Source organism: Apium graveolens, chromosome 3 (assembly GCF_009905375.1).
Source record: "Apium graveolens cultivar Ventura chromosome 3, ASM990537v1, whole genome shotgun sequence".
Classification (NCBI taxonomy): domain Eukaryota; kingdom Viridiplantae; phylum Streptophyta; class Magnoliopsida; order Apiales; family Apiaceae; genus Apium; species Apium graveolens.
This window is the reverse complement of record NC_133649.1, coordinates 32,016,579-32,044,178: the sequence shown is the minus strand read 5'-3', so window position 1 is coordinate 32,044,178 and position 27,600 is coordinate 32,016,579. Positions and strand designations below refer to the sequence as shown.

The 27,600-nt window shown below is 38.3% G+C and overlaps 1 protein-coding gene and 1 long non-coding RNA gene across 4 annotated transcripts; one reads left to right on the top strand and one right to left on the bottom strand.

Annotated features, from left to right (window-relative positions):
- Positions 1-1,034: 1,034 nt before the first annotated feature.
- LOC141712063 (RING-H2 finger protein ATL46-like) lies at positions 1,035-3,296 on the bottom strand. 2 transcript variants are annotated; one of them, XM_074514845.1, is made up of 2 exons: positions 2,996-3,296; positions 1,035-2,873 (listed from the first exon to the last, which is right to left on the bottom strand). In XM_074514845.1, the coding sequence occupies exon 2, from the start codon at positions 2,781-2,783 to the stop codon at positions 1,656-1,658; it is 1,128 nt and encodes a 375-aa protein (XP_074370946.1). In that variant the 5' UTR covers positions 2,784-2,873; positions 2,996-3,296; the 3' UTR covers positions 1,035-1,655. The 2 variants fall into 2 exon arrangements, with proteins under 2 accessions (XP_074370946.1, XP_074370945.1); XM_074514844.1 differs by having other exon boundaries at positions 1,036-2,883.
- An 11,409-nt stretch (positions 3,297-14,705) lies between these two features.
- On the top strand, positions 14,706-27,275 carry LOC141710655 (uncharacterized). 2 transcript variants are annotated; one of them, XR_012571004.1, is made up of 3 exons: positions 14,706-15,011; positions 15,613-16,092; positions 27,052-27,275. It is a non-coding gene; the product is annotated as an uncharacterized LOC141710655 (long non-coding RNA). The 2 variants fall into 2 exon arrangements; XR_012571005.1 differs by lacking the exon at positions 27,052-27,275 and adding an exon at positions 26,550-27,039.
- The last annotated feature ends 325 nt before the right edge of the window (positions 27,276-27,600 follow it).

Genomic DNA, 27,600 nt, shown 5'->3' with positions numbered 1-27,600 from the left:
CTGGTGATGAAATATGCAATTATGCAACTGCACGACTACACAGGCCACCCATGCAGCATTGCAGCTAATTCAGCTACGGGGAAGGATAGATGGTAAGGAGAAAGATACAGAAAGCATTAATACTCACTACACAATTCAAGTTTCTATGCAGTAGCAGAGTAGGACTAGAAAGTAATATTGGCAAGCACATTAATAAAATCTAATTTAAATCACTCCCTGCAGTTAAATACATCAGTAGTTAAAGTCTTTAAAGAAGCAGCAAAGACTGTAAAGTACAGATAAAATGAGAAAGAGAATAGCATGCTATATAGAATTGTCGAAGAATGAACATATCAGTCGCACAACATCTGGGAAAGGTAAAATGTCAAGAGGATGCAGTCTCATAAAGGGCAGTAAACTAGTGATCGAGTTAAATTATTCTTTTTTCTTAATTAATTACCCTTCAAGATTACTTTTATTTTGGATAACATGATGTATCAAATATAAACACCTAGGCTTAGTTCTATGTTACTCCGGCTAAGCCGAAATCAGCCAGCATTGATACATGTTCAAGCATTGGACCCGATGAAATTTGAAAAAATTGCATGTTCTTGGGCCAAAATGCAGTTTTAATTGTCGATGCTCATTTCACGTCCATGTGCCAAGTCTCCGATATGGGTACTCGAGGGAAAATAAAAAATTTCTAGCTGCCAATCTCATGAGTCATGTCTATGTCCATGACTCAGAGGTAAAGTTAAGATTTACTACATAACAGGCAAGAACCCTTATGGCCTGAGGGGCCAACCTCATCCATTAGGATATGGGTAGCCCTGGATGAGGCCCTAAAGTTACGAAATCCAGTGTTCAACAGTGCCTGTTTAACACTGAAGGGCAAAGGAGGGTGTCCGGCGATAAAATGCTAACAAGCACAAAATTTCGTTTTACCAGCATTACAATACTTAAAAGTAAATGTTCACATATAAAGAACACTTGTATTTTTAATCTCCTCGATAATTAGAAGATGAGAACTTTGGGTAACTCAGACTATGCCAGGACTAACAGGAAGTTTATGGTTATATCAAGAACAAAAGTGCCGCAGCAGAGTTCTTCGTTCAGATTACTCTCTAAACTATGAATTCATTTAGGCTCTAAAAGACGTAAACGTGGACGCACATTGATTTCTTATTGTGCTTGCACAGGATGAGGCATATCCCACATTTCTTGAACTGCTGGATTTTGCTTTGTAACAACATCTGTGTTCCAGTTAATTTCAAGCCGCTGCTGCTTTCTTAGAATTGCTATTGTGTTCGGTGCAACCCCTTAAAACAGAAAAAGCTAAAATTTGTCCAAACATAATTCTAGGGGCCATCATTAAGGGTAGTATAATATAAGTAAGAGCAGCCAATAATTCATTTACAGATTCTTCAAATGGATTTTTTCCCACAAGGCAAACAAGAAGACTTTAATGGATGAAATTTCTAGTTAAATAGAATAGGGCTAAATTAATCAAAAGCACCCATATGAGGCATGTACTCTGAGATTCAATGAACTTTCGATAGGCCCTCACAAAATTTCTGCTAGAACCAGTAGTGCCAATAGAATGAAGCTTTAAAGCTCGAAAAGTTCAATAATCGATCAAAAGAAGGAAAAAAAAATCTATACAGTATTCAGTTACCTTAAGTTCTATCAATCCAAGGAAGGTCTGCATCAGAAGATAAAGAATAATTCACTTGATTTTCTGAAGAACTCGCAAACTTTCCTTTCTTAGACCAGAGCCAGATCTTCGAAGTAGAGTAGCTATCGATCTTAGTCCCTATACTGATCTTCTTTCCTTCGTCGTCACCATCAACCGAAAATTTCTCACTGTGAAGCACCAACAAACGACCATCCCTCTCGTTGTTCAGAGCCACCTCAAAAGTAATATCATCAACCACATATTGATACGAACCCATTGAGTAGCACCTTCTTGCATCCAAATTACTGCTACTAGTCTCCTCTCCTGCCTCGTCACCCCCATGATTCAACTTCCTAAATTTACCAAGCCTGACAGGTAAAAGCCCCTTATCAATGAAACTTTCGTCCATTACAATATTTTTCTGATTGGAAGATGCCTCATTTTCTCGAATACCATGAAACTCCTCTTCTCTTGGATCATCAAAATCAAACATCGGGTTTTCTATTGGAAAGCCAGGACAAAATAGAGCGCCTCTACAAAGAGGACATGACGAGTTTGATAGTAGCCATGTATCTATACAGCCAAGGTGAAAAGCATGACTGCAAGTGGGAAGCAACCTTAACTTATCATTCTCACTAAATTCACACAAACAAACAGCACAATCAAACGGTTGTTTAAGACCCTTAATTTCCTTGTACACGAAAACAGGCAAAGCATCAATAAAAGCTTGGTCCAAACCAGAGTCATGTAGATGAAACAATTGCTGTAGCTGCCTCTGAAGAGCATCAGAGCTGGAAATCTCCGGGTATCTACCCGACTGAGAAGCCGTAGAAGATGGTTGTTTCGTGAGAAATCGAACAAGCAAGTGGAGTAGTCCAGAAATGAAAAAAAGAACAGCTAAAACAACAATGATTATAAGGACAGAAGGGCTAATTTTACTACCAGAAGAAGAGGATTTCAAATGAGTAGTAGTACTAGCACCACCACTATAAGGAGATTCAATTGAAGAAGAAAGAGGAGGAGGGTATGTAAAGATTCCATCTTTCTGCTTAAACTGATATTCAATCCAAGAAATCTTGACATGGGCATGCTCAAAAACCCATCTTTTTTGTTTTTTAAACTCTGACATAGAACAGCTTCAGTGGGCACACTCAGAATCTAATCTATAGAGTTATCAAATAATCTTTATAGTTCATCATCTTGCATTCTTGAAAGATCCCTATATAAAACTGCAAGATCATTACTTTTTCACTCATATGTAAAGGAGGGGGGGGGGGAAGCAATATACAAACACTGAGCTAGCTGCTTTATTACAAATGTGGAAGATGAAATTAGAGGTACCTTGATAACTGAGAAGTCAGCATTGATGAATTCTTGGAAGAAGGTCTTGATAGGGACCTAATGTTGCAGTAGCAGCAGCAAAACCCTAACACTTGATGACCTCTCTTTAAAGAGAGGAATCATATTATATTACGACCTTTAAAAATTGACAAAACACACACTCTCTCTCTGTTCTTGATATAATATAGTATTAAGTGTATACAAATCAAGGTAGTCAAGAATAGGATGTATACAATATTTGTATGTGGAAGGCCGGAAGAAACGTAGAAGCCAACTAAGGGGCACTTTTCGCTACAAAAATTGTCCCCTATTATATTTCATGTTCCCAAAATGACAAAGAAAGTATCATGTCCGGGCATCGTCCACGCGCCTACACACGTTCAAAGCAATGTCTGTACATGTAACCGTAGCACTTAGAATCATCATCAATATCTTTATTATATATATAACCTCAAAAACTTAATTATTTATCTATTTTTCTCAAGCTCCTCAATTTTAATTTAATAAAATTAAATTTCCTTTTATACATTCAAATTAATAGGGAAGATAATAAATATTTAGAAGTCAATTCTGTTTCGAATTTATTTATTCAAATTATTTCAAATTAATGGGGAAAATAATAAATATTATTAATCAATCTTGTACTTGTATTAAGGAGAAGATGGTGGCACCACATTTTATTTTTCTAATTTTCTCAATTTTTTGAGTTAATAAATATTAAAAATTATAATTATCATATATTCTCCTAAATATATTATCAACTTCGTAAAATTCTCCTAAAATTTCTACAAAATCTTATATTAAAAATTTTGAAATCAACTTTCCATCATAATATTTTTCTAAAACTTCCCCTTGCCATTTAAAACAACTTAATATATTAATATTCTCCTAAATTTCTTCTTAAATATCATTTCTTCTCTTTTTTCCAAAATCAACTTAATATATTATATTTTCCTAAAAATTTTCTTTTATTTTTTTACCCTACTAAATACTATAAGGACAAGTATCTATAAATATATTTTCTCAAAATTTTTTAAAATCGTTATATCATCGTATTATTATATACTTATGCAAATGAGAAGACGAGGGTGGTGAGGTGGTGACTCTAATATCGTTTTGTTATGGATAAAAAACTAAGGTTATTATTTGCTGTATTTATTACTAAGATTCGGGAGCTCAAGGCCTTTAATGGCTGCTCTCGTGTTTCGTAGCTCAACTCTGCCTTTACGAGATGCCTACGTATCTCTGTGAATTAGAGAATCAAGCCAAAAAACGTAGTTCTGATTTGTGGGGCGAGACCCCTTATATAGATGTTGAGAGTCCTTGAATTGGACTTGGTATAGGAGACTTGGTGGGCAAGTCTCATAATTAGAATGGACTTTGAAGTCCTAGATAGTAGGAAACTGATTCCTTATCCTTTTAGGTCCCCTTGAGGCCAATCTACAAGGATTTATATCCCCACTAGGACTTATCTTAATAGCTGTTTTTCTCCTTTATTTATTAATTACGAAATTAATAAATAATCAGGGTTTTTGGGTCTTCTTTGTTCCATCAGGCCTGATCAATGTGTTGACCTTCTTGGTCTGAATGTCATACATCTTCTTATTGGGCCTAGCAGCCCACACCTTGCAATATTTATTTATACAATCAGGATTTATTTATCCCTATCATTTGCCCCCAACGTTTGGGAAACATTGATTAGGTTTCGCAAAAGTTAAGTCTATTCATTCTCTTACAGAGTTTCGTTTTTGTGTAAAGCGTGGAGCGACCTACACATTTACAACGATTTTTCCTTTATTTCTGGATTTTTCCCTAATTTTCTGGGATTTGTCCCTAATTTTCTGGATTTTCCCTTATTTTCTGGGATTTATCCTAATTTTCTGGGATTTATCCTTAATTTCTGGATTTTCCCTAATTTTCTGGGATTTATCCCTAATTTTCTGGGATTTATCCTTAATTTCTGGACTTTTCCCTAATTTTCTGGGATTTATCCCTAATTTCTGGATTTTTCCCTCATTTTCTGGGATTTATCCTAATTTTCTGGGATTTATCCTTAATTTCTGGATTTTCCCTAATTTTCTGGGATTTATCCTTAATTTTCTGGGATTTATCCTAATTTCTGGATTTTCCCTAATTTTCTGCCTTAAAATCGATCAGGATGTATAAAAAATCGATCAGGATGTATACAAAATCGATCAGGATTCCTGACCGATTTCGATCAGGATCCTGATCGAATTAGCTCAGGAACTTACATTCTGGTCGACAGGATTCCTGATCGATTTCGATCAGGGCTCTGATCGAATTGGCCTTCAAAGTGACACCCTAGTCGACTGATACATGGGCTTAATCGACCAGGATTCCTGATTGATTTCGATCAGGATTCTGATCGAATTAAGTGGCTTTCTACCATTCTGATCGAATAGAATATCGATCAGGACTCTCTTCTGTGTCGATCAGGACTCCGATCGATCTTAGGGGATTTCTTCCCTCCTATTCGAATGAGATATCGATCAGGATCCTTTTTTGCGTCGATCAGGACTCTGATCGAACTTAGGGGATTTCTTCCTTCCTGTTCGAATGAGATATCGATCAGGAATCTCTTCTGCGTCGATCAGGACTCTGATCGAACTTAGGGGATTTCTTCCCTCTTGTTCGAATGAGATATCGATCAGGACTCTCTTCTGCGTCGATCAGGACTCTGATCGAACCAATTTAAAATTCTGGTCGATTTTTGACCTTTCAAATTCCACAGGAGTTTCTAGATTATTCCTGATATTTCTGGTTGATGGGCTTTTAGGTTGGGCCTGGCTAAATGGGCCTAAAAACGCCTCGTATCCCGAGCTTTTCGCCTATATAAGTGTAGTGTGAAGTGAGAATCCTCATTTCATCTCACATCTCTCATTTTCTCTCATAAACCTCTCTAGAGTTCTCTCCCTTTGAGAAGGCGATTTCCGGCGACCTCAGCCACCGCAGCTCCACCTTTCTCAGGTTTTTCTGGGTTTCAAGCCTTCAACCGAAGCATATCAATGGCGGATCATGACTTGGCTCGTTTGCAGAAGATGAATGTCTCTAAGAGAGGTACAAACATTCAAATTCAATCTCCATATACTTCCCTACTTGATATGATTAACTCGAGGGGTGATGAATATCCCTCTCTATCTGAGTTAGATTCGTATAATCATGGTAACACCTTTCATGAGTTAGATGGTAGGATAGAGTCTATGAACACCCTGTACAGACTTCCACCCCACCTTAGGATTACTCCAGCCGCCCCTGGGGATAGGACTTGTAATTGGGAGGGGGATACTTTGTTTATCTATCGAGGAGCCCTGACCGCGGGTCTCAGGTTCCCATTCCATGAATTTATTCCTCGCTTACTTGCAGATGTACAAATTAACCCTTGTCAACTCCCTCCTAACGCTTGGAGGAACATTATCTGTTTTATGGTCCTTTGTCTTAGAAACAATTTTCCTCTTTCCGTAGCTGTCTTTAGGAAAGTTTTCCAATTCTATAATAGCGCCATGAGTCAACCAGGTTGGGTTTTAATTCGTCAACGGCCCAAAATCCCTCATATCTTCGATAGTAATTCCATAGTTGAGAATAACCCTAAATGGAGGGACGAGTTTGTGAGGCTGACCTGGGCTGGGGGTGATTGGGCCACACTCTTCCGTAGGCCCTTTTGCAAAGTGTCAGATGGGAGTCCAGGTAGCATCAGATTATCTGATGAGGAGGAGGTGGCCCACTAAGCCTTAATTTCGGATGATGGGAAAACAGACACCTGGACCCTTTTAGAGGAGTTTTCCTTGAAGAAAGTTGGTCTCTCTCAGGCCAGTGATAAGGGTAAATTTATAACTGGATAACCATTTTTCCTTCCCTTTATTTGTAACATTTTATCTCTCCTGCAATTTAATATTCTTTCTATCTTTCTTTTTCAGCTTGCGAGGCCATCAATAATGTCAACAGGCCCAAGAAAGGGGAGTCGGGCCGTCAGAAGAGGGCCAAGCTAAACAAGGACCCCAGGAGCAAACTTGACGGTCCTTCTTTTCTTAAGCCCCGCGTCCCGGTGGTCGAGTTGGGGGACGACACTTAAGGCACATTCCTTCAGGCCTAACTGGGGCTTCAGGAGGAGCGATACGGTGGTTGGATCCACCAAACATGCTAAGGATTGGTCGTACCATTCCATCACTCCCCATGACTTTACTGACATTGTTACGGGGAGTGATATCGAGACTATTGAGCTTCTGGGTTCTCAAGCCCAAGCTGCGGTAACTTTCTTTTTTCTCTTTTTCTTTGAATCCCAATCTTCTCGTATTTCAACGAACTTGTGCTAACTCATACATATTTCTTTGCAGAGTAATACCTACTTCCAGGCGGCCCTCCACCAGGCTAGGTCCTGGAAGGGTAACTCAGATGGGTTTGAGAAGGAGATGAAGAAATGGGAAGAGAGAGCCAAGGTCCTGGAGAAGAAGCTGGACACGAAGAAAGAGGAGCTGGCTAAGGCTCATTCCGAGCTGGTGAAACTTAGGAGCGATAAGGATAAGCTCATTGATGACTACATGGATTCTGACAAGTTTAAGAATCTCATGGAGATTCATGATGAGGGTCTTTATTCCCTACAGTTTACTCAGGGATGGGATGCGGCCGTAAAGGCGGTTTCTGAGAAGCACCCGGGCTTAGTCGATCCTAAGGACTTTATAAGTCCCGAGCAGGCTGAGTCGGAGGACAACATAGACGCCCTCTTCAACTCCCCTTAGCCAGATGATCGCATCTTGGATCCTAACACTGCTTCTCCTCCCGCTTCTCCTGCGAAGGATGCTGAAGGCGCTGATAAGGAGCAAGAGAATGAAGGCTCCCGCATGGAGGAGTAGTTTTTCTATTCTGTAATTTTATCTTTAACTTATGTCTGGACTTTTGTTTGTATTAAAACTTATTACCCTCCGGGGCTATTTTATATGCTACTTTCCTTACTTGCATTCTCTCCTTTATTTTTCCGATACTTTAATATTCAAACTTGGCTTAATGGGCCACACAAGTATTATCACAACTCAAACATCCATAGGTTGAAATAATTTCGAACTCTTCAATTTCAAGTCTGGTTTTCCAAAACCTTACATAATATGGGTTCGACCCTGATCTAAAATAAAAATCCTATGCAAACAAAGCTTCAAGGTGCTTTTAAACCTACTTGTCACAATGACAAGTGAGAATCGTACTTCGGCCATCTTACACGTAGTAAACCTTCAGGTTTTGTGCGTGCCAGGTTCTCGGGACTTCAAAACCATCCGTAGTCTCCAGCTTGTAGGTTCCTCTACCCTGAACGCTCTTGACTTTGTACGGCCCTTCCCAATTTGGGGCAAGTTTCCCTTTCTGTCCTACCCCAGAAGCTTCTATCTTCCTCAAGACTAGGTCACCTTGTTTAAAGAACCTTTCTTTAACCCTTAAGTTGTAGTAGAATGAAGCTTTTTTCTGATATTCTACTATCTTTGCATGTGCTTTATCTCGCACTTCATCGATTAAATCCAGGGCTAACCTCTGCCCTTCCTTATTTTCTTCTGCATTGAAAGCCTGAATCCTTGGAGAGGAATGTGATATCTCTACTGGAACTACTGCTTCTGCCCCATATGTCAACATGAAGGGAGTTGCTCCTGTCGTGACTCTACAGGTAGTCCTGTAGGCCCATAATATTGGAAGTATTTCATCCACCCAATTATTTCTTGACTTCTCGATCCTCTTCTTTAGTCCATCCAGGATTATCCGATTTGCTACCTCTGCTTGCCCATTGGCTTGCGGGTGAGCCACAGAGGTGAATCATAACTCAATTTCATTTTCTTCACAATACTTCTTGAATTCCTCATTGTTGAATTGTGTTCCATTGTCAGTGACGAGGATACGGGGAATTCCATATCGGCACATAATATTTTCCCACAGGAATTGTGCAACCTGCTTAGTTGTGATTTTGGCCAAGGGTTTGGCTTCGATCCACTTGGTGAAATAATCAATGGCTACAATCAGAAACTTCCTTTGTGCTGTGGCCATAGGAAAAGGCCCTAGAATATCCATCCCCCACATAGCAAAGGGAATAGGCGAGTTGATAGAGGTCAGCATCTCGGGGGGTTGTCTAACAACTGGTGCATGCTTCTGACAGCGATCACACTTCTTCACATATTCTTTGGCATCAACCATCATTTCTGGCCAATAGAAGCCTAAACGGGTTATCTTATGAGCCAAGGCCCTGCCCCCCAAGTGTTGCCCACAAATACCTTCATGCACTTCCTCAAGAGCCAAGCGTGCCTCGTCGGGCCTGAGACACCTCAAGTAAGGAACCACGAAAGATCTCTTATACAGAATTCCATCTATCAAGGAGTACCTTAGTGCTCGAATAGTTAACTTTCGTGCCTTAGTTGCATCGCTTGGCAACTAACCGGTCTGAATGTGAGCCTTGATGGGATCAATCCATGACGTCCCCAAGCCTATGGGAGCCACAAGCTTAACATCTATGCTTCGTGTCTTCAAAACATGGAAGTACACACTTTCTGAACTTTCTTCAATATCAGATGAAGCAAACTTTGATAGCGCATCTGCTTTAGCATTTTCTTCCCTTGGAATGTGTTCAACATGGCATTCATTAAATTGGGTCATCACATCCCTTACTAGGCGAACATACTTAGCCATTGTATCATCCCTTGCCTCAAATTCTCCCTTTACCTGGGATATGATCAGCTTCGAGTTTCTGGACTTTCAGTTCCTCCTTAACCAACACCGCGCTCAAGGCGCTCTCTGAAACAGCCAAGTACAAGAATAAAACTTCACTCAGAACTGGCTTGGCCAACAACGGGGCCTGGCCCATATACTTCTTTAACTCTTCAAATGCCTTCTGATTTTCCTCACTCCATACAAAGTCTTTAATGTTCTTTAGTGACTTGAAAAATGACAAGCACTTATCTCCTGACTTGGAGATGAATCGTCCTAGCGCAGCAACCCTTCCTGTGAGCTTCTGAACATCCTTAATAGTTTTTGGTGGTTCCATATCCAGGATCGCCTTTATTTTATCGGGGTTAGCCTCAATTCCTCTTTTTGAGACCATCAATCCCAAGAATTTTCCAGATGCTACTCCGAAAGCACACTTCGTAGGATTCAACATCATCTTGTGGTACCTCAGGACCTCAAAAGCTTCCCTTAAATGGGCTATATGATCAATCTTTATTAGACTCTTCACTAACATGTCATCAACATAGACTTCCATAGTCTTACCAATAAGATCCTTAAAAATTCTATTCACCAACCTTTGATAGGTGGCTCCTGCATTCTTAAGACCAAACGCCATAACAAGATAACAATAAACACCAAAGTCAGTGATAAATGATACCTTTGGAATGTCATCCTTATGCATTTTGATCCGGTTGTATCCGCTAAATCCATCCATGAAACTCAGCATCTCATGTCCAGCAGTGGCATCAATCAAAGTATCAATTCTAGGCAGCGGAAAACAGTCTTTGGGGCATGCATCATTCAGATCAGTGAAGTCTATACACATCCTCCACTTTCCATTAGCCTTCTTCACCATTACAGGGTTTGCTAACCACTCCGGAAATTGAATCTCCTTAATGAAACCAGCCTCTAAGAGCTTTTCCACTTCCTGTTTTATAGCCTCTTGTCTTTCCGGGGCAAAATTTCTTTTCTTTTGTTTCACTGTCTTCCGACTTGGATCCACGTTTAGCTTGTGAGTAATTAACTCCGGGTCTATGTCTGGCATATCAGCTGCCGACCATGCAAACACATCACTATTTTCTTGCAAAAATTTCACTAACTTCCCTCTAAGGGGCTCCTCTAATGTGGCTCCAATGAAAGTCATCCTCTCAGGATTCTCGGGGTCTAAAGGAACCGAAACCAATTCTTCTGCTGGCCTTCCTCTATTCTCATCATTTTCTCGAACATCCATATCTTCAATAGGAAAAACCTGCCCCCCGACTCCATCTGCCCTCAAAGAGGCCACATAACAGCTTCTAGCCATTTTTTGATCTCCTCTCTCTTCTCCAATCCCGTTTCGGGTGGGAAACTTCATGACTGAATGGTAGGAAGAGGGGACTGCCTTGAAGGCATGTATCCCTGTTCTCCCCATGATAGCATTATAAGTTGAACTAGCCTTTACCACCACGAAATCCAGCATCTGCGTTGCTTGCCTTGGTTCCGTACCTATGGTGGTCGGCAATTTGATTATCCCTTCCATAGGATATTCTACTCCAGCAAATCCATATATCGGCATGTCGGTTGGTGTCAACTGGGAGTCGTTATACCCCATTCTTAGAAAGGTGTCGTGGAGCAAGATATCCACAGAAGCACCATTATCCACAAGGACCCTCTTAACCGGGCTATTTCCTATTATCGGTGTTATGACCAGCGGGTCGTCATGGGGAAACTTCACACCCTCTAGGTCGGAATCATCAAAAGCCAATGTTACTTCTGTCCTGGCCCTCTTCGGGGCTTCTCCAACAATATGCATAACCTCACTAGTATATGCCTTTCTGGAATTTTTGGACAATCCAGCAGCAGTTGGACCTCCAAAGATCGTGTTTATCACAGGTCCTCGAGGGCGTCGCGGTCCTCCAAAAATTGCATTTATAACCGGCCCTCTAGGTTGGGGATTCCGCCCCTGATCGTCTTGGTCCCTCCTACGATCTTCAAAGTTCTTCCTTCCATTATTATTTATGTCCCCTCCATCTCCAGTATACTTGTTCAATCTTCCTTTTCGAATCAAAAACTCAATTTCATCTTTCAATTGCCTACACTCATCGGTGTCATGGCCAACATCTTTGTGAAACCTGCAATACTTGCCCTTATCTAGCTTGGCGGGATCAGCCTTCAAGGGCTTAGGCCAACGAATATCTCTGTCTTTCTCAATCTCCATCAAAATCTGACTTCTAGGAGCATTCAGCTTAGCGTATTCAGTGAACTTTTGCCCAGGTCCTCCCCTCTTGGGGGTTGAATCAGGGTTTTGTTCGGTTCTAGGATATTTGTCCTTTGCAATATATTCTAAATCAGTTTTCCGCTTCTTGCCTCCAGTGGGCTCATTACTTACTACGGTCTTCCTCATACTTTCTTCAACCTTGATATACTTCCCTGCCCTCTCTTGGAGCTGCAACATGCTTTCAGGGGGACGTTTGGCCAAGGACATCTTAAAAAACTCGTCCCTAGTTCCTTGTTGCAGTGCTATCATGGCTACCTTATCATCAAGGTCCGGGACTTTTAAAGCCTCCTTTGTGAAACAATTCAGGTAATCTCTCAAGGATTCCTTAGCTCCCTGCACAAGACTCATAAGAGATGCTGAACTTTTCTCATGAACTCTTCCACTGATGAATTGCTTAATAAAAGCCTGACTTAATTCTCTGAACGATCCAATAGAATTTGGGGGTAAGCGACTGTACCATCTTTGAGCCATACCCGACAGGGTTTGAGGGAAGGCCCGACACTTAATAGCGTCATTCACGGGTTGCAGCAGCAGTGCATTAGAGAATGTCCTGACATGGTTAGCGGGGTCTCCGGTACCATCATAGGCTTTGATAGTGGGCATCTTGAATTTCCTTGAGATATGGGCATTCATTATTTCTTCTGTGAAGGGTGGAGTTGGATCATCAGGGTCTCCAAAGGGAAGGAGATTGCTTGGATCAGTTCTTGGAAAGACAGCCCTTCTTTGTACCGGACCATCCAGGTCTATGACAGGAGGAGGATTTCTCCCCCTAGGAGGCATCTGGGGTCTGGTGGCCTGGTGAGCTTCCAAGCCACGCCTCAGCCTTTGGATCTCAGCCTCATGAGCCCTTATCCTTTCCTGCACTTCCTGGGGATTCGCCCCTTGGGTGCTTCGAGGGCGTTGCCTTCCATCGGCCATCGGCTTCTTGCCTGGACGTCTCCTTCTTGGGGCCACTTCATCATCCGAAGATTCGGAATCTCTCTCAATGTAAGGACCAGAAAATTCCCGATCCTCGGGGATAGGAGCCAAACCTCGTATATAAGGGGGTGATTGCCCCCGTGCTTCACTTCGCCCAGCATATCCACTTCCTCCAACCTCGGGGTAAAGGGGCATCCCATAAGGGGGGTTAGTGGTAACAACAGTTGAATATTCATACCCGACGGGTCGAGAATTCACAGGTATATGTACTTGTTGAACTTGAGGATTCGTACCTTGAATAGTCGGGGGAGTCGTCCCTTGTGGCTGAGATTGAGTTGCCCCTATCTGGGTTTCCGCTTGAGTAGATGCATAAGTTGAGTGGGGAGGAATCTCCACGGTTGACGAAATCACCTGAGTTGTCCCTGATGGTGTTCCCTCCTCCAGAGCGCTAGTTGTTCTCCGTGTTCTCGCCATGGTTGTTGTTCTTTTCCCACAGGCGGCGCCAAATGTTATGGATAAAAAACTAAGGTTATTATTTGCTGTATTTATTACTAAGATTCGGGAGCTCAAGGCCATTAATGGATGCTCTCGTGTTTCGTAGCTCAACTCTGCCTTTACGAGATGCCTACGTATCTCTGTGAATTAGAGAATCAAGCCAAAAAATGTAGTTCTGATTTGTTGGGCGAGACCCCTTATATAGATGTTGAGAGTCCTTGAATTGGACTTGGTATAGGAGACTTGGTGGACAAGTCTCATAATTAGAATGGACTTTGGAGTCCTAGATAGTAGGAAACTGATTCCTTATCCTTTTAGGTCCCCTTGAGGCCAATCTACAAGGATTTATATCCCCACTAGGACTTATCTTAATAGCTGTTTTTCTCCTTTATTTATTAATTACGAAATTAATAAATAATCAGGGTTTTTGGGCCTTCTTTGTTCCATCAGGCCTGATCAATGTGTTGACCTTCTTGGTCTGAATGTCATACATCTTCTTATTGGGCCTAGCAACCCACACCTTGCAATATTTATTTATACAATCAGGATTTATTTATCCCTATCACGTTTCAATCTATTTTTGTATTTTTTTTAAATTTTAAATTATTAAAGAGAAAAAATATTACATCGATTAATAACTAATGTATAATATAATTTTATGATAAGAGTGGCTCATTGGAATAAAAATGATTAACAAGACGACTTTTTAAACGTTTTGATCTATTATATTTATTTATTATTCATAATTTCTGAATGACCAAGATAAGAAATATTAAAAAAATAAAATATTATTTTAGAAGGTCGCTGGGAAGCGTGGGTTAGTAAGCTAGTTTATAAATAAATTTATTTGAATCGTCACACCTTTTGTCATTTGATGTTCTAATGCCTAATTTATTTGTCTTTTTTTTCAAAATATAGTTCGTAGTAACAATTAACAAATAGCACTGATAGACTAACGGCTGCTGTAATTTTCAAATATTCTTTTACTAGTTAAATACACTCACATTTTCGAACCCCCATGTTCCATTAACGAAGATACAACTACACCAATTGATCCCACATCCATTAATCCGTTAAAATATTATTGCATTCCGGCTTCTCAGCGTAGATTTGACTATTACTAATGCCTTACACTCTTCTTTAGCGAAAAAAAAAAGTCTTTTGCCTTGCTCCCGATTTTTTATGAAATTTTTTTTGCCTTACTCCCGAATTTTTATGAAAAAAAAAGTGATAAGGAGGTAAATGGGATAAAAGTTTTGAAGCGAAATACGTAAAATTTATATTTATTATCACTTGATTACGTTCCTTTTAAAAAATCGGGAGTACAATCTATATATCTATATATAGGAGAATCACGGGTGTCTACGTGACGGTGTTGAGATTGTCTCAAACTTCTTTCTAAATTTTTTAGGCCCTCTCTAATTTATTCTCATTCACAACTCTTGTGGTAGTAGTTTGTGAAACGCTTATCATTATCAACGGAAATACCAAGAGACAGTCCATTCATCCATCCATCAAATCGAATTTAATAATCGGTTATGGTCTTCTTGCCTTCCCATTCCAAACAGTATGAAATGATCGCTATAAATCTACTACAGGCGACACAAATCGAGTATCAAATTTTCTCCACATGCTCAGGTCATATTTAGTTATTGATTTGTAATTTTATATCTCAATTTGTGTTAGAGATTTTGATTTGTAATTTTATATCTCAATTTGTGTTAGAGATTGGCTTTTTTTTCCTTATATATTTCATTTGGTATGTGCTTTTATGCTCTGTTTTAGTAATTATGTTGTTTTCTTAAATTTAATGGTGGTTGTGTGGTGTTTGAGGAGTTAGATTATAGCCTTCAGTTGTGTGTTTGTTGCCAATTACTTGCAATTTGGGGTAACAAAAACTCGAACTTTATGAAGTGTTTGGTAGGTGATCATGGACTAAATTATTGATTTTGTTAGTGAAATTGGGATTCTACGGGGGTGGAGGAGGTTTGGAATCACGATGAGAGGGGAAGAGACTATTAATAAGTGCTTGAAGGATGTGTATATTTGGACCTTGAATCAAAAATCTTAGTTTATGACTTTCTTTGAACGTATAGCCTCCACACTTTTTTGTTGGGGATTGGTTACAAGCTTTAAACAATGCTTTTGTTTGGTCTAAATAATTTTCTAATAGCTAATTTTTGGAAATACATATATAAATTGCGTTTGTCATTTTTGTTTCTGATTTTGTTTGTTTCAGGAATAAAAAAATGGACGTGATTTAATGTGTATATTGCCTTATGAAGATGATTTTTATTGAAGGTACTGTCATGCTTACAAGTAGAGAAACAACAGACCCCCTTTTAAATATAAGGTCATCCCTACATGGACTCTAAAGCAAATATTCTATTTTAAATTATTGTGTCCTCTTATTTTGTTCTGATGTGAAACCAGAAAAAATTTGTTTCTTATATATGATACAACATTAATATCTATCGTGTTAATATATATCTATGTGGTTTCAATTTTGAATGACGTTCTATGAAATCTCTTACTTATGAGGAGTTGTTTATGATATTGTTTCTGCAAGTCGATCCTGCAAACTGGTTGTGGTGATTCCCAGACCAAAGTGGTGATTTAAGTTATTCAATTACAAGTCCTGGCCGTCGCCGTTCTATATGATCCTTTTTGCTACAACTGTGGTGATTACCAACTCGGAAATGGCTACGACCCTATCAAGGTTATGGTCCACCAATGCTAATTCTTATTGATAAATTATATTATTTGTGTAGCTTGTATGGTTAATATATTATTATTGACTTAATTACTAGATCACTAGAATAGTATGATAACATAAGAAACCTGGTCTGGATGCATTAGTATACACATAGCCTCCACATGTTTGGGTAGGGAAATGGTAAAAAATTTTAAACAATGCTTTTGTTTGGTCTCACTAATTTTCTGATAACTAACTTTTGGTAATACTTATATAATTCGGGTTGGTTATAAACATATAGAAGTGATTTAATGTGGCAAAAAGTGAAAGATAAATTTAAGCTAAAAAGATAGATTTTCCCCCTCTGGCCCTCTCCCCTTCCCTTTTGTGTTGACCCCTGTAAACTTTTCGCATTATTTTTTACAAACCTCTTAGATCGTCGATTTTGCTTCTGGTCGGTGCACACGGACCATTAAATTTGTCTTTTTGTGACAAATATCGTTAGAACAATTTTTCAGGCCAAGTAGCTGCTTAGATACACATCCATGAGGAGATAGGATTTTTTGATAATTTTATCTTTAAATATATAAAAACATTTGTATTAATAATGGAAGAAAAAATTTATTTTCAGAGATTCGGCACAAAGGATGTTGTAACATAATTGTTTTATTAAATGCAACTAACATGTTTGATATCCAGAGTGAATTATAATTGAAATTCGATGGCTCGATAGATAAAATAATATTCTAACTGTCAAGGCAAATGGGACAGTCTCTTATGCAAATGGGACAGTCCCTTTACAAATGAGACAGGGTATGGGACAGTCTCAATTACACTGCAGAAAATAAATAACAGAAATAAAATGCAGAATGCTGAAAACTGAAAAGTAAAAACACCAGAAGTTTTCACTTGGTTCGGCCCCTACACCTAGTCTATGGCCTACATCCAAGTCCCCATGCCAACTAGCATAGAGAATGTATTATATCAACTTTAATAAAAGAACTTACAATCTTTTCCTTGATTACAAATATAGCACCTGAAAGAAACCCTTTCCCAAGCTACCTTGCTACCTAGCCCACTGCTATTCCTTAGCCTTCTAGCTACCTTGCTATACTTTGAAATCAAGCTTGCCACAACCCGGCACAAAGTTGATATGAATACACAAGTATAAGAATAAACAAATTGATTACAACTCAAACTAGGTTTCTTGTTTTTCTGGATATGAATATCTCGGGTATGAAACAAGAAAATGATTTCAGATGATGAAAGATTCTCGTGAAAGTGTTAGCTGCAAATCTGAAATGAAGAGTTGTATTTATAAGCAAAGTTCTAACAGATTTATTTTCAAACACAAGATAAGGTTGGAAGATAAGTTTGTTTGAAAATATTTGAATGAAACTTTTAAACTGATCTGTTAGTACGTTTGAAAAAGAGATAAATCAAGTAAAGAGATAAGGCTTGAGAGATTTAAACTTGATTTATAAGATAAGGTGATGAGTTTGTTTGAGATAAGGTTTATCCAGATAAACAAGATTTACACAAAACCCTAACAAACCTAATCCTGAGAAATAGCCTCTGCTGGAACTTCTGAACAAACTGCAAACTCTGGACTCTAAACTGCTGTCTGATATGTTGCAATCTGAATATCATCATAAACTCGTAGATTAACATTCTCCCCCTTTTATGATGATGACAAAGAAAGCATAAATGCTCCCCCTATCAAAAACACTAAAGGCCTGTAAAACAGAGTTAGATTCAACAGAATATATTGCAGTTTATAATACATGCAATCAATATGATAATGAGACAACTAAAGACTGAATGAGACACGAGATCAATATGCATAAAAGAAACAGTCTCAATCAATAAATACTTAAAACATAACAACCCATCCCTAAACCAGGATGTCCAGTTGCAATCTAAACAGAATCCAGAATAACGATTAAACACATAAAGCACATCCAAAATCAAAGTTCAAAACCAACACAATCAACAATCAAAGTCTTAAAAACCCAAACAACACAACCAACCCATAGTCTTAAAAACGAAACACCCATCAAAGAAACCAAAATGAAACAAACGTCTTAAAAACAACAAACGTCTTAAAAACATCTCATACTTAAAAACATCTCATAATTTCTCCCCCTTCATCATAAAAGGGTCCTCTAATCAGAATCGTCATCAACATGAACTGGAGCTTTGCCTTTGCCTTTGCCTTTGCCTGAACCAGAAGCCTTGTTCTGGGATGAAGGAAACACCGGAGCTGAGCCGTACTCTGAAAATAGCTTGTCAAAAGCTTCCTGAGCTGGTGCCTTCCCGTCCCGTTCACGAAGCCAGTCAAAAATCTTTGCCTTGTATTCTTCTCTGGTCATACCAAAAACTGAAGGTGGAGGAATGGCAGGGAGTGGCAGAGGAGCAGTGATTTCTTCTAAAGTACAATCTCCAATCCAGTCTCTTTTCTTGTGCCAATACATCTTGCTCTTGTCTTGCATGGCTGACAACTGCTGAGATAAAAACTTAGTCTCTGACCCAAGCTTAAAAAACAACTTAACAAATTCCTTTTCCCATGCCTTAGCAGAGGAAACCATCCCTTCTTGCAGAGTCCCAAACTCAAAATCTATGGTCTTAGACAACTTGACATCGGAAGTATGCAATACAGAGAGTTTAGCATTGATATCATCCAAAGACGAACAAACATACTTCCTAAACAACTCAAAAGAAGCATTGAGAATACTAACTTCAGAAGTTAGTGATCCAAGAGTTTTGACAGAAGCAAAATGCTGATTAAGATTAGCCAAAGCAACAGAATTTTCATTTAATTTGATCAACAGAGAATTAAGAAGAGTATTGGTAGGCTGATCAAAGGGGTCTGAGGCATAATTAGGAGACTTAGGAATACCACCAACATTCCTAGAAGCATCATCAAAAACTAACTCATTGGACTCAGAAACAACTAAACCATTTAAGGTTAATACTGACAAGTCAAAAATTACGGAAATCTTATCAGACACAGAAGCAGGGGTCAAGGCACAAAAATATTCAAATACTCGAGACAAAAGACCAGGGTATGGCAAGTGCATAGAACCATGCTTGGCACAGTGACCCATATTGGATATAATCAAAGAAGCAACATTGCACTGAATCTTTTTAACAAAAACAGACATAAGAATACAATCTTGGAAAGTGACTCTATCACGACCGGATTTACGAGGCATAACATTCGTATGAAATAAACGAAACAAAACAAGAGAAACTGGGGTTAAATCATTTACCGAAGGTTTGACTGACACCGAAACAAAATTGTCACCAAGAATGACCTTGAGCTGTTCCTCGTACTGGAGACCAGGAATGTCTTGAAACGCTTGATGAGTTGTCGACGGACAAACTCCCTTGTCAGAAACACCAGTAAGTCGTGCCAGAAGATCTGCTTTAAAACAAACAGGATTCCCTTGGACTTCTGAGAACACAATATTTCCATCCAAAATACGAAGCTTGGCGTAGAATTCTTTCACTAACTCGGGATAAATAATCTCCGGGGGCGACAACAATGACGAACAACCAACTGAATCAAACAAATCCGCAATACCGGTTTTCTTCAGAAGATCCAGATCACACAGGCGTTCCTTCAGAATCAACTTTGACATCACTTTCGTCAAAGTAGTCTCCTTTGCATGTCGCTCAAAAGAACTATCAGACATTCCGCTTGATACTTCCGGTTCAAAATTACCGACCCGTTGACGCTTAGAACCTGAAGCCGCATCAGTTGGGGTACGTTGAGCGGTAGATCGAGAACGGGTGAAAGGGGTAGATTTACGTGCCATGGATAGAGGCGAGAAAATAGAAAAGAAATGGAGAAAGGTTTTCGATTGTGTTTGAGAGAGAGAAGATGAATAGGAAACTGAAAGGGTTAAGAAGATTAGGTTAAATAAAAAATGAGAATTGAAGAGATAGAGATTGAAAAGAAGTCGAAGAGATGCAAGACAGAAGTTATGTACTGAAAGAGTGATACATGCACGAGTTTCAAGGATATGAAAAGTCTAATCAAAAGATTTACAAAATCTAATGCTATATACACGCATAATCACACGGACAAATAAAATAAAAAAATAAAACACAAATTCAGAAGGTGAAATTAGCACGGAACCTAATAAATACACAACAAATATTCAAATATTATGACATAATTGACATATTTAAACACATAAATTACATAAAATCACGTAATAAATTACAGAGAACACATACCTAATTCACGACGCATTTTACAAAATCTATCTTCAGCTAAAGGCTTAGTGAAGATATCTGCACGCTGTTTCTTAGTAGAAATATAAATAAGCTCAATATTACCTTTAGAAACATTATCTCGAAGAAAATGGTGACGAACATCAATATGCTTAGTACGAGAATGCATAACAGGATTTTTAGAGACATTAATTGCAGAGGTATTATCACAATAAATAGGAATATTTGAGTAAGAAATACCAAAATCCTGCAATGTTTGTTGCATCCACAAAATTTGAGCACAGCAACTTCCAGCTGCAATGTACTCTCCTTCAGCTGTAGAGAGAGCTACTGAAGTTTGCTTTTTACTATGCCATGCAACTAAACAATCTCCTAAAAATTCACAAGCACCACTTGTGCTTTTTCTATCAACCTGTGACCCTGCATAGTCAGCATCTGAAAAACCGATTAAGTCAAAGGAAGAAGAGCTTGGATAAAATAATCCCAAGTCACTCGTACCTTTCAAATATTTAAAAATACGTTTAACGGCATTCAAATGAGATTCTTTAGGTTGAGATTGAAAACGAGCACACAAGCATACACTATACATAATGTCAGGTCGTGAGGCAGTTAAATATAACAATGAACCAATCATACCTCGAAATTTAGTGACATCTACAGGTGTACCTTGTTCATCCTTAGTAAGCTTAACTGAAGTACTCATCGGAGTTGATTTAGGTGTGACATGATCAAGTGCAAATCTTTTGAGTAGATCCTTTATGTACTTGCCTTGGTGAATAAATATTCCTGCATTAGACTGATTAATTTGCAAACCTAGAAAGTACTGCAATTCACCCATCAAACTCATATCGAATTCCTTATGCATGCAATCAGAAAACCATTTACACAAAGATTCGTTAGAAGATCCAAATACTATATCATCAACATAAACTTGTACTAAAAGAAAGTTATCACGTTTATGAAAAATAAAGAGAGTTGGATCGAGTGTACCACGAATGAAACCATTGTTCACAAGAAATTGACTGAGACGCTCGTACCAACAACGAGGGGACTGTCTCAATCCATAGACAGATTTCTTGAGCTTGTAAACATAGTTAGGGTACTTCTCGTGAATGAAACCTGGAGGCTGCTTCACGTAGACTTCTTCCTTGAGATAGCCATTTAGAAATGCGCTTTTGACGTCCATCTGATAGAGCTTGAACTTCTTGTGAGCTGCAAAAGCCATTAAGATTCGAATAGCTTCTAAACGAGCTACTGGAGCATATGTCTCGTCGTAATCGATTCCTTCTTGTTGGTTGTATCCCTGAGCAACCAAACGAGCTTTATTTCGAATAATGTTGCCATCTTCATCCTTCTTATTCTTGAAAACCCAGCGAGTACCAATGATCTTGGCATCCTGAGGAAGTGGGACAAGTTCCCAAACATCACAACGCTCGAACTGGTTCAATTCCTCCTGCATTGCAACAGACCAGTGTTCGTCTGCAACTGCTTCTTGAGCATTCTTTGGTTCGAATTCAGCAACAAAAGCACAGAATGCACATAGATTATGAAGTCTGCTTCGAGTAGAAATCCCTTGATCTAAATCAGTAAGAAGATTATCTGGTGGATGATTCTTCACAGTCCTAGAAGACTTAGGAAGTTGAATATTACTCATTTCTTCCTCATTAGAATTGTCTGCCTGGAAATGAATAGGAGTTGTCTCATTCAAAAGAGACTGCCTCATTTCCGCTTGTGAAGATTTATCCAGAGGAGTAACAGAATTCACATTTGAAACACTATCGGGAGTCTTTGGAGAGCCAGAAGATTCATCTGAAGCTTGAGTAGATCCTGCAGAATTATCAGAAGACTGAGATGGACCTGGAGAGACTTGACTGTTTGATTTGTCAGAATGAGACTGACTCTTTTCAGAATGAGACTGTCTCGTTTGGGAATGAGACGATAGATCCGCAGTGTCTTCATCAATTTGAGATATATTCCTTGAGGATTCATTGAATGTAATATTGATGGATTCTTCTACTTTGTTCTTGACAGAATTATAAACACGATAAGCTTTGCTTGTTGTAGAATATCCCAAGAAGATTCCTTTCGTGGATTTTGCATCGAACTTGCCTCGATTATTTTGAGTATCTAAAATAAAACACTTGGAACCAAATACTCGAAAATAACTAATGTTAGGAGTCCTTTTCTTAAGCAATTCATACGGAGTTTTAAGCAAAATAGGACGAATAAGTACTCTATTTAAAACATAACAGGAAGTGTGTACCGCTTCAGCCCAAAATTTTCTTGGAAGCTTACTCTCATGCAGTAGAGTTCTGGCAGTTTCCTGTAGCGTCCTGTTCTTGCGTTCTACTACTCCGTTCTGCTGAGGAGTTCGAGGAGCTGAGAATTCATGAGTGATTCCTCTTGATTTACAGAAGGTTATGAAATCCTTCTCGAATTCACCTCCATGATCACTACGAATAGTCTTGAGCTTAAATGAATACTTAGTCTCAAGGTTAGTAATAAGATCCTTAAACTCAACAAAAGCTTCATCCTTAGTTCGTAAAAATAATACCCAAGTGAAACGAGAATAATCATCAACTACAACAAAAGCATAATTCTTACCTCCTAAGCTTACATACCTTTCTGGACCAAAAAGATCTAGATGAAGGAGCTGCAAAGGAACAGAAGTTGATACTTTATTCTTAGCAGTAAAGGAAGTTTTCACCTGTTTTCCAAGTTGGCAAGCTGAACAAGGTTCTATTTTCTTGTACTTCAGCTTTGGTAGACCTCGAACCAGATCATGAGAAGATATCTTCCGAAGAAGATCCATGTGAACATGGCCAAGACGTCGATGCCAAAGATACTGTTGATCTTGAACAGTAGCAAGACAAATTTCCTCCTGCTGTTCATCAAAATCTAACACGAAAATATTTCCTTTTCTTTTGGCAACTAAAGCAAACTCGTTAGAATGAGTACCAATATAGCATACATCTTTATCGAACTTAACCTTATGACCAGCATCAGTAAGTTGACTTACACTAATGAGATTATATTTCAAACCATCAACTAAACGAACATTAGAAATGGCAAACCTGTCATTACCAATGGTGCCTTTTCCAATAATTCTGACGGTGTTTGAATCTCCAAGAGTAACTAAGCCACCTTCCTTGGCAACTAGAGATAGAAACTTGGATTTATCACCTGTCATGTGACGTGAACAGCCACTGTCGATGATCCATTTATTTCGCGGAACATGGACCTTCAAACAAACCTGCAAAAATTGCTTTATGTCTTAGGTACCCACTTAACCTTGGGTCCTGGTTGGTTAGTATCACTAATCTTATATAAATGTCTATCTGATTTCTTAATCCACATCTGAACAATATTAACAGAAGTATTAGCAGATTTATATCTAGTAGAAGATTTATACGATGAGTTAGAGGAGTGGCCCTTGATACCACATAATCTAGATTCAGATGTAGGATGGCCAGCTTTGCCACAATCTCGACATTTCTCATAAGGCATCTTATATTTCATAGGAGCTCGCTTATAACCGCCTTGAAATGCACGTTTCTTGATTGACTCACATCCTAAACCTCCTTTATCAAGAGAAGATTTTTGTTCACCAAGAAGAGCATTCAAAGTTCCTTCTCCATGAAAACATTTAGCTAAATCCTTTTCAAGCTGTTCGACTTTCTGCTTTAATTCAGGAACAAGGGGATCAGGAGCACTGTCTTCTTTAACGGTTTCTGAATCAACAGATATTGACTCTTTCTTCAAGGCTTCAAGGCATACATCCTTCATCTCAATCTCATTTTTGAGATATTGATTTTCTTCAGTAAGTTTTGAAACCCTTTCAAGCAATGATTTGTTCTCAGCAACTAGGGCTTCTTCCTTCATGGGGTCATCCATTTCACTAAGAACTTCACTTAAAGCTTGCTTTAAATAAGCATTCTTTTCTTTCAACTTCTTGACCTGGACCTGCAAATTTAAAATAGACGAAGATATATTTGAATTATACTTAATATTCTGTACCTCATCATTATCACTGGAGTCGTCCTCTAGTCCAGCAAAGCAAAGTTGAGCAACTTCATCGTCTGAATCGATCTCCACGTCAGATTCATCATCACTCCAAGTAATTAATGCCTTCTTTTTGTTCTTCAGCTTGTAGCAGTCCTTTTTGAAGTGCCCTTTCTTTCCACACTCAAAACAGGTATCCTTGCTTTGATTTGATTTACTCTCCTTGCTCGGATTAGATTTGAAGTCCTTCTTTGGAAACTGTGACTTCATAGGTCGTTTGGAAGCATTCCGTTTGGCAAGAAATTTATGAAACTTCTTTGTTAGAAGAGCAATATCTTCATCAGAATCGTCAGGAGACTCATCTGCATCTGCATTAAGTGCAAGAGTTTTCTTACGAGGAGCTTCATCTTCTTCATCATATCTACGTAACTGATTTTCGAATTCCTCCAATTCACTGAACAGTGTTAGAGTATCCATAGTCGAAAGCAGTGTTGAATCCTGCAGAATGGTAACCTTTGGAGCAAACTTCTTTGGCATTGCTCTGAGGATTTTCCTATTAATCTCAGATTGAGGAATGATCCTTTCCAGAAGTGAGATGGAGTTCATCAATGTCAGAAACCTCCCTTGAGCATCTCGCACGCTTTCATCTCTTTCCAACCTGAAACCTTCATAGTCACTCATTAGCATACTTAATTTTACTTCACGTACCTTAGACGTGCCTTCGTGGCTGACTTTGATCGTATCCCAAATCTGCTTGGCAGTAGTACATGCTGAAACTTTTCTTAATTCTGTAGCTACCTTGCCATTGAGAAGTGAGTTCATAGCTTTAGCATTGGAATTCATTGCGTTCACTTCTTCAGGAGAGAGATCCTTGAGAGATTTTGGCTTCCCTTCTTTCATAGGAATTGTGAAACCATTTTCTACAGCATCCCATTCAAATGCATCACGCTGGAGAAAGATTTTCATCCGAAACTTCCAGTCATTGTAGTTTTCAGCACCATGAAGCAGTGGTGGATAATTGTTTGAATACCTATCTGGTTGAGCCATGGATCGCTAGCAAAATAAACACTAAAAAGAGAATTAAATGCACCTGCTCTGATACCAAATGAAATTCGATGGCTCGATAGATAAAATAATATTCTAACTGTCAAGGCAAATGGGACAGTCTCTTATGCAAATGGGACAGTCCCTTTACAAATGAGACAGGGTATGGGACAGTCTCAATTACACTGCAGAAAATAAATAACAGAAATAAAATGCAGAATGCTGAAAACTGAAAAGTAAAAACACCAGAAGTTTTCACTTGGTTCGGCCCCTACACCTAGTCTATGGCCTACATCCAAGTCCCCATGCCAACTAGCATAGAGAATGTATTATATCAACTTTAATAAAAGAACTTACAATCTTTTCCTTGATTACAAATATAGCACCTGAAAGAAACCCTTTCCCAAGCTACCTTGCTACCTAGCCCACTGCTATTCCTTAGCCTTCTAGCTACCTTGCTATACTTTGAAATCAAGCTTGCCACAACCCGACACAAAGTTGATATGAATACACAAGTATAAGAATAAACAAATTGATTACAACTCAAACTAGGTTTCTTGTTTTTCTGGATATGAATATCTCGGGTATGAAACAAGAAAATGATTTCAGATGATGAAAGATTCTCGTGAAAGTGTTAGCTGCAAATCTGAAATGAAGAGTTGTATTTATAAGCAAAGTTCTAACAGATTTATTTTCAAACACAAGATAAGGTTGGAAGATAAGTTTGTTTGAAAATATTTGAATGAAACTTTTAAACTGATCTGTTAGTACGTTTGAAAAAGAGATAAATCAAGTAAAGAGATAAGGCTTGAGAGATTTAAACTTGATTTATAAGATAAGGTGATGAGTTTGTTTGAGATAAGGTTTATCCAGATAAACAAGATTTACACAAAACCCTAACAAACCTAATCCTGAGAAATAGCCTCTGCTGGAACTTCTGAACAAACTGCAAACTCTGGACTCTAAACTGCTGTCTGATATGTTGCAATCTGAATATCATCATAAACTCGTAGATTAACAATAATTTCTTATGTTTAGATTTTTAAACATTAATGTATTTGTTCCTGCATCCGTTTTTTTATATTGCTAATTATTAGCTGGGCATATTAGTTTGTAACATATGCTATGTGTGATCTTTTTATCCTTTAGATCTTTTAATATATGCTAAATTCTTAATTTTATAATTGTTGCAGGATAGAGCTTGCTTAACAAAATATATGAGTTCTTAGGAGTCCGTAAAGTACTCTGTTTATGCCTGAGCCTGCTAAAAATATATAAATTCTTAGGAGTCCTGTAAACTAGGCTTGGTTTTCAAGGAGGTACCTTGTGGCTGCTGATGCATGTAATGCAGCACTGTATGGTCGTGTTTTTCATGGATACACTCCGACACGATAAGTTAATCATTAATTGCCAAAAAATTGATCAAGATGATATAATAATTAAATCACATTGTACATGCTAAAAAGGTTTTGTATGCTCAGAAGTAGTATAAGATATATGCACAAAGAAGTTGATACCTTACATCAGGCACTCTTGGAATATGAATATCTATTTGAAACTATCCCGTGGTTAGTATCTTCAACTACCTTGTGTAAATGATTTGATGATGTTACGTGCACATTCGGTGATTTGGTTATATTTAATAAATTTATGTCTTTGATTCATTATCTTCTAATTGTTTAACTGTATTTATAGCTACTTCATTCATTGGCCGCTCAGTTACATTATAGAAAACCAACGAAGAACAGAGAAGAAAAAGTTCATATTCTCGTGGTGCTGCTGGTGGAATATCATCGAGAGTGCAAGATTTTAATAAATTTTGTTGTATTTGTCTATTTACTTTGTGTTGGTGGATAAAAAAATTGGTTCTCTTATGATTTTCAGTGTATTAAACTTATTATTATTTTTTCTTTTAAAATTTATTTTAAAGGCTCATGGGAAGTGTTGTATGTTTATGAAATAAGCATGAGATTCTGGAAATGATCTGCAAATGTGACTCCTTAATTCATTTTAAATTGCATATTAATTCTTACAAAGTCTACATTAACTGAGGTGAAAGCTGCAAATAGGATAAAACTCAAAATTAAAATCGTGCTCGCCAATGTCAAGAAATTAAAGTCTAAAATATATTCACATTGTTAAAATCTGAATTAAATATTGTTGCTTAGATATATGTCTTATACTTGTAATTTAGAACTAAGGAATGATTGTAATTTCATGTTAATTAAAACCCTAATAATACTT

Excerpts from the sequence above, each read along its gene's own strand:
- LOC141712063 (XM_074514845.1), bottom strand. The coding sequence starts at position 2,783 with ATGTCAGAGTTTAAAAAACAAAAAAGATGGGTTTTTGAGCATGCCCAT.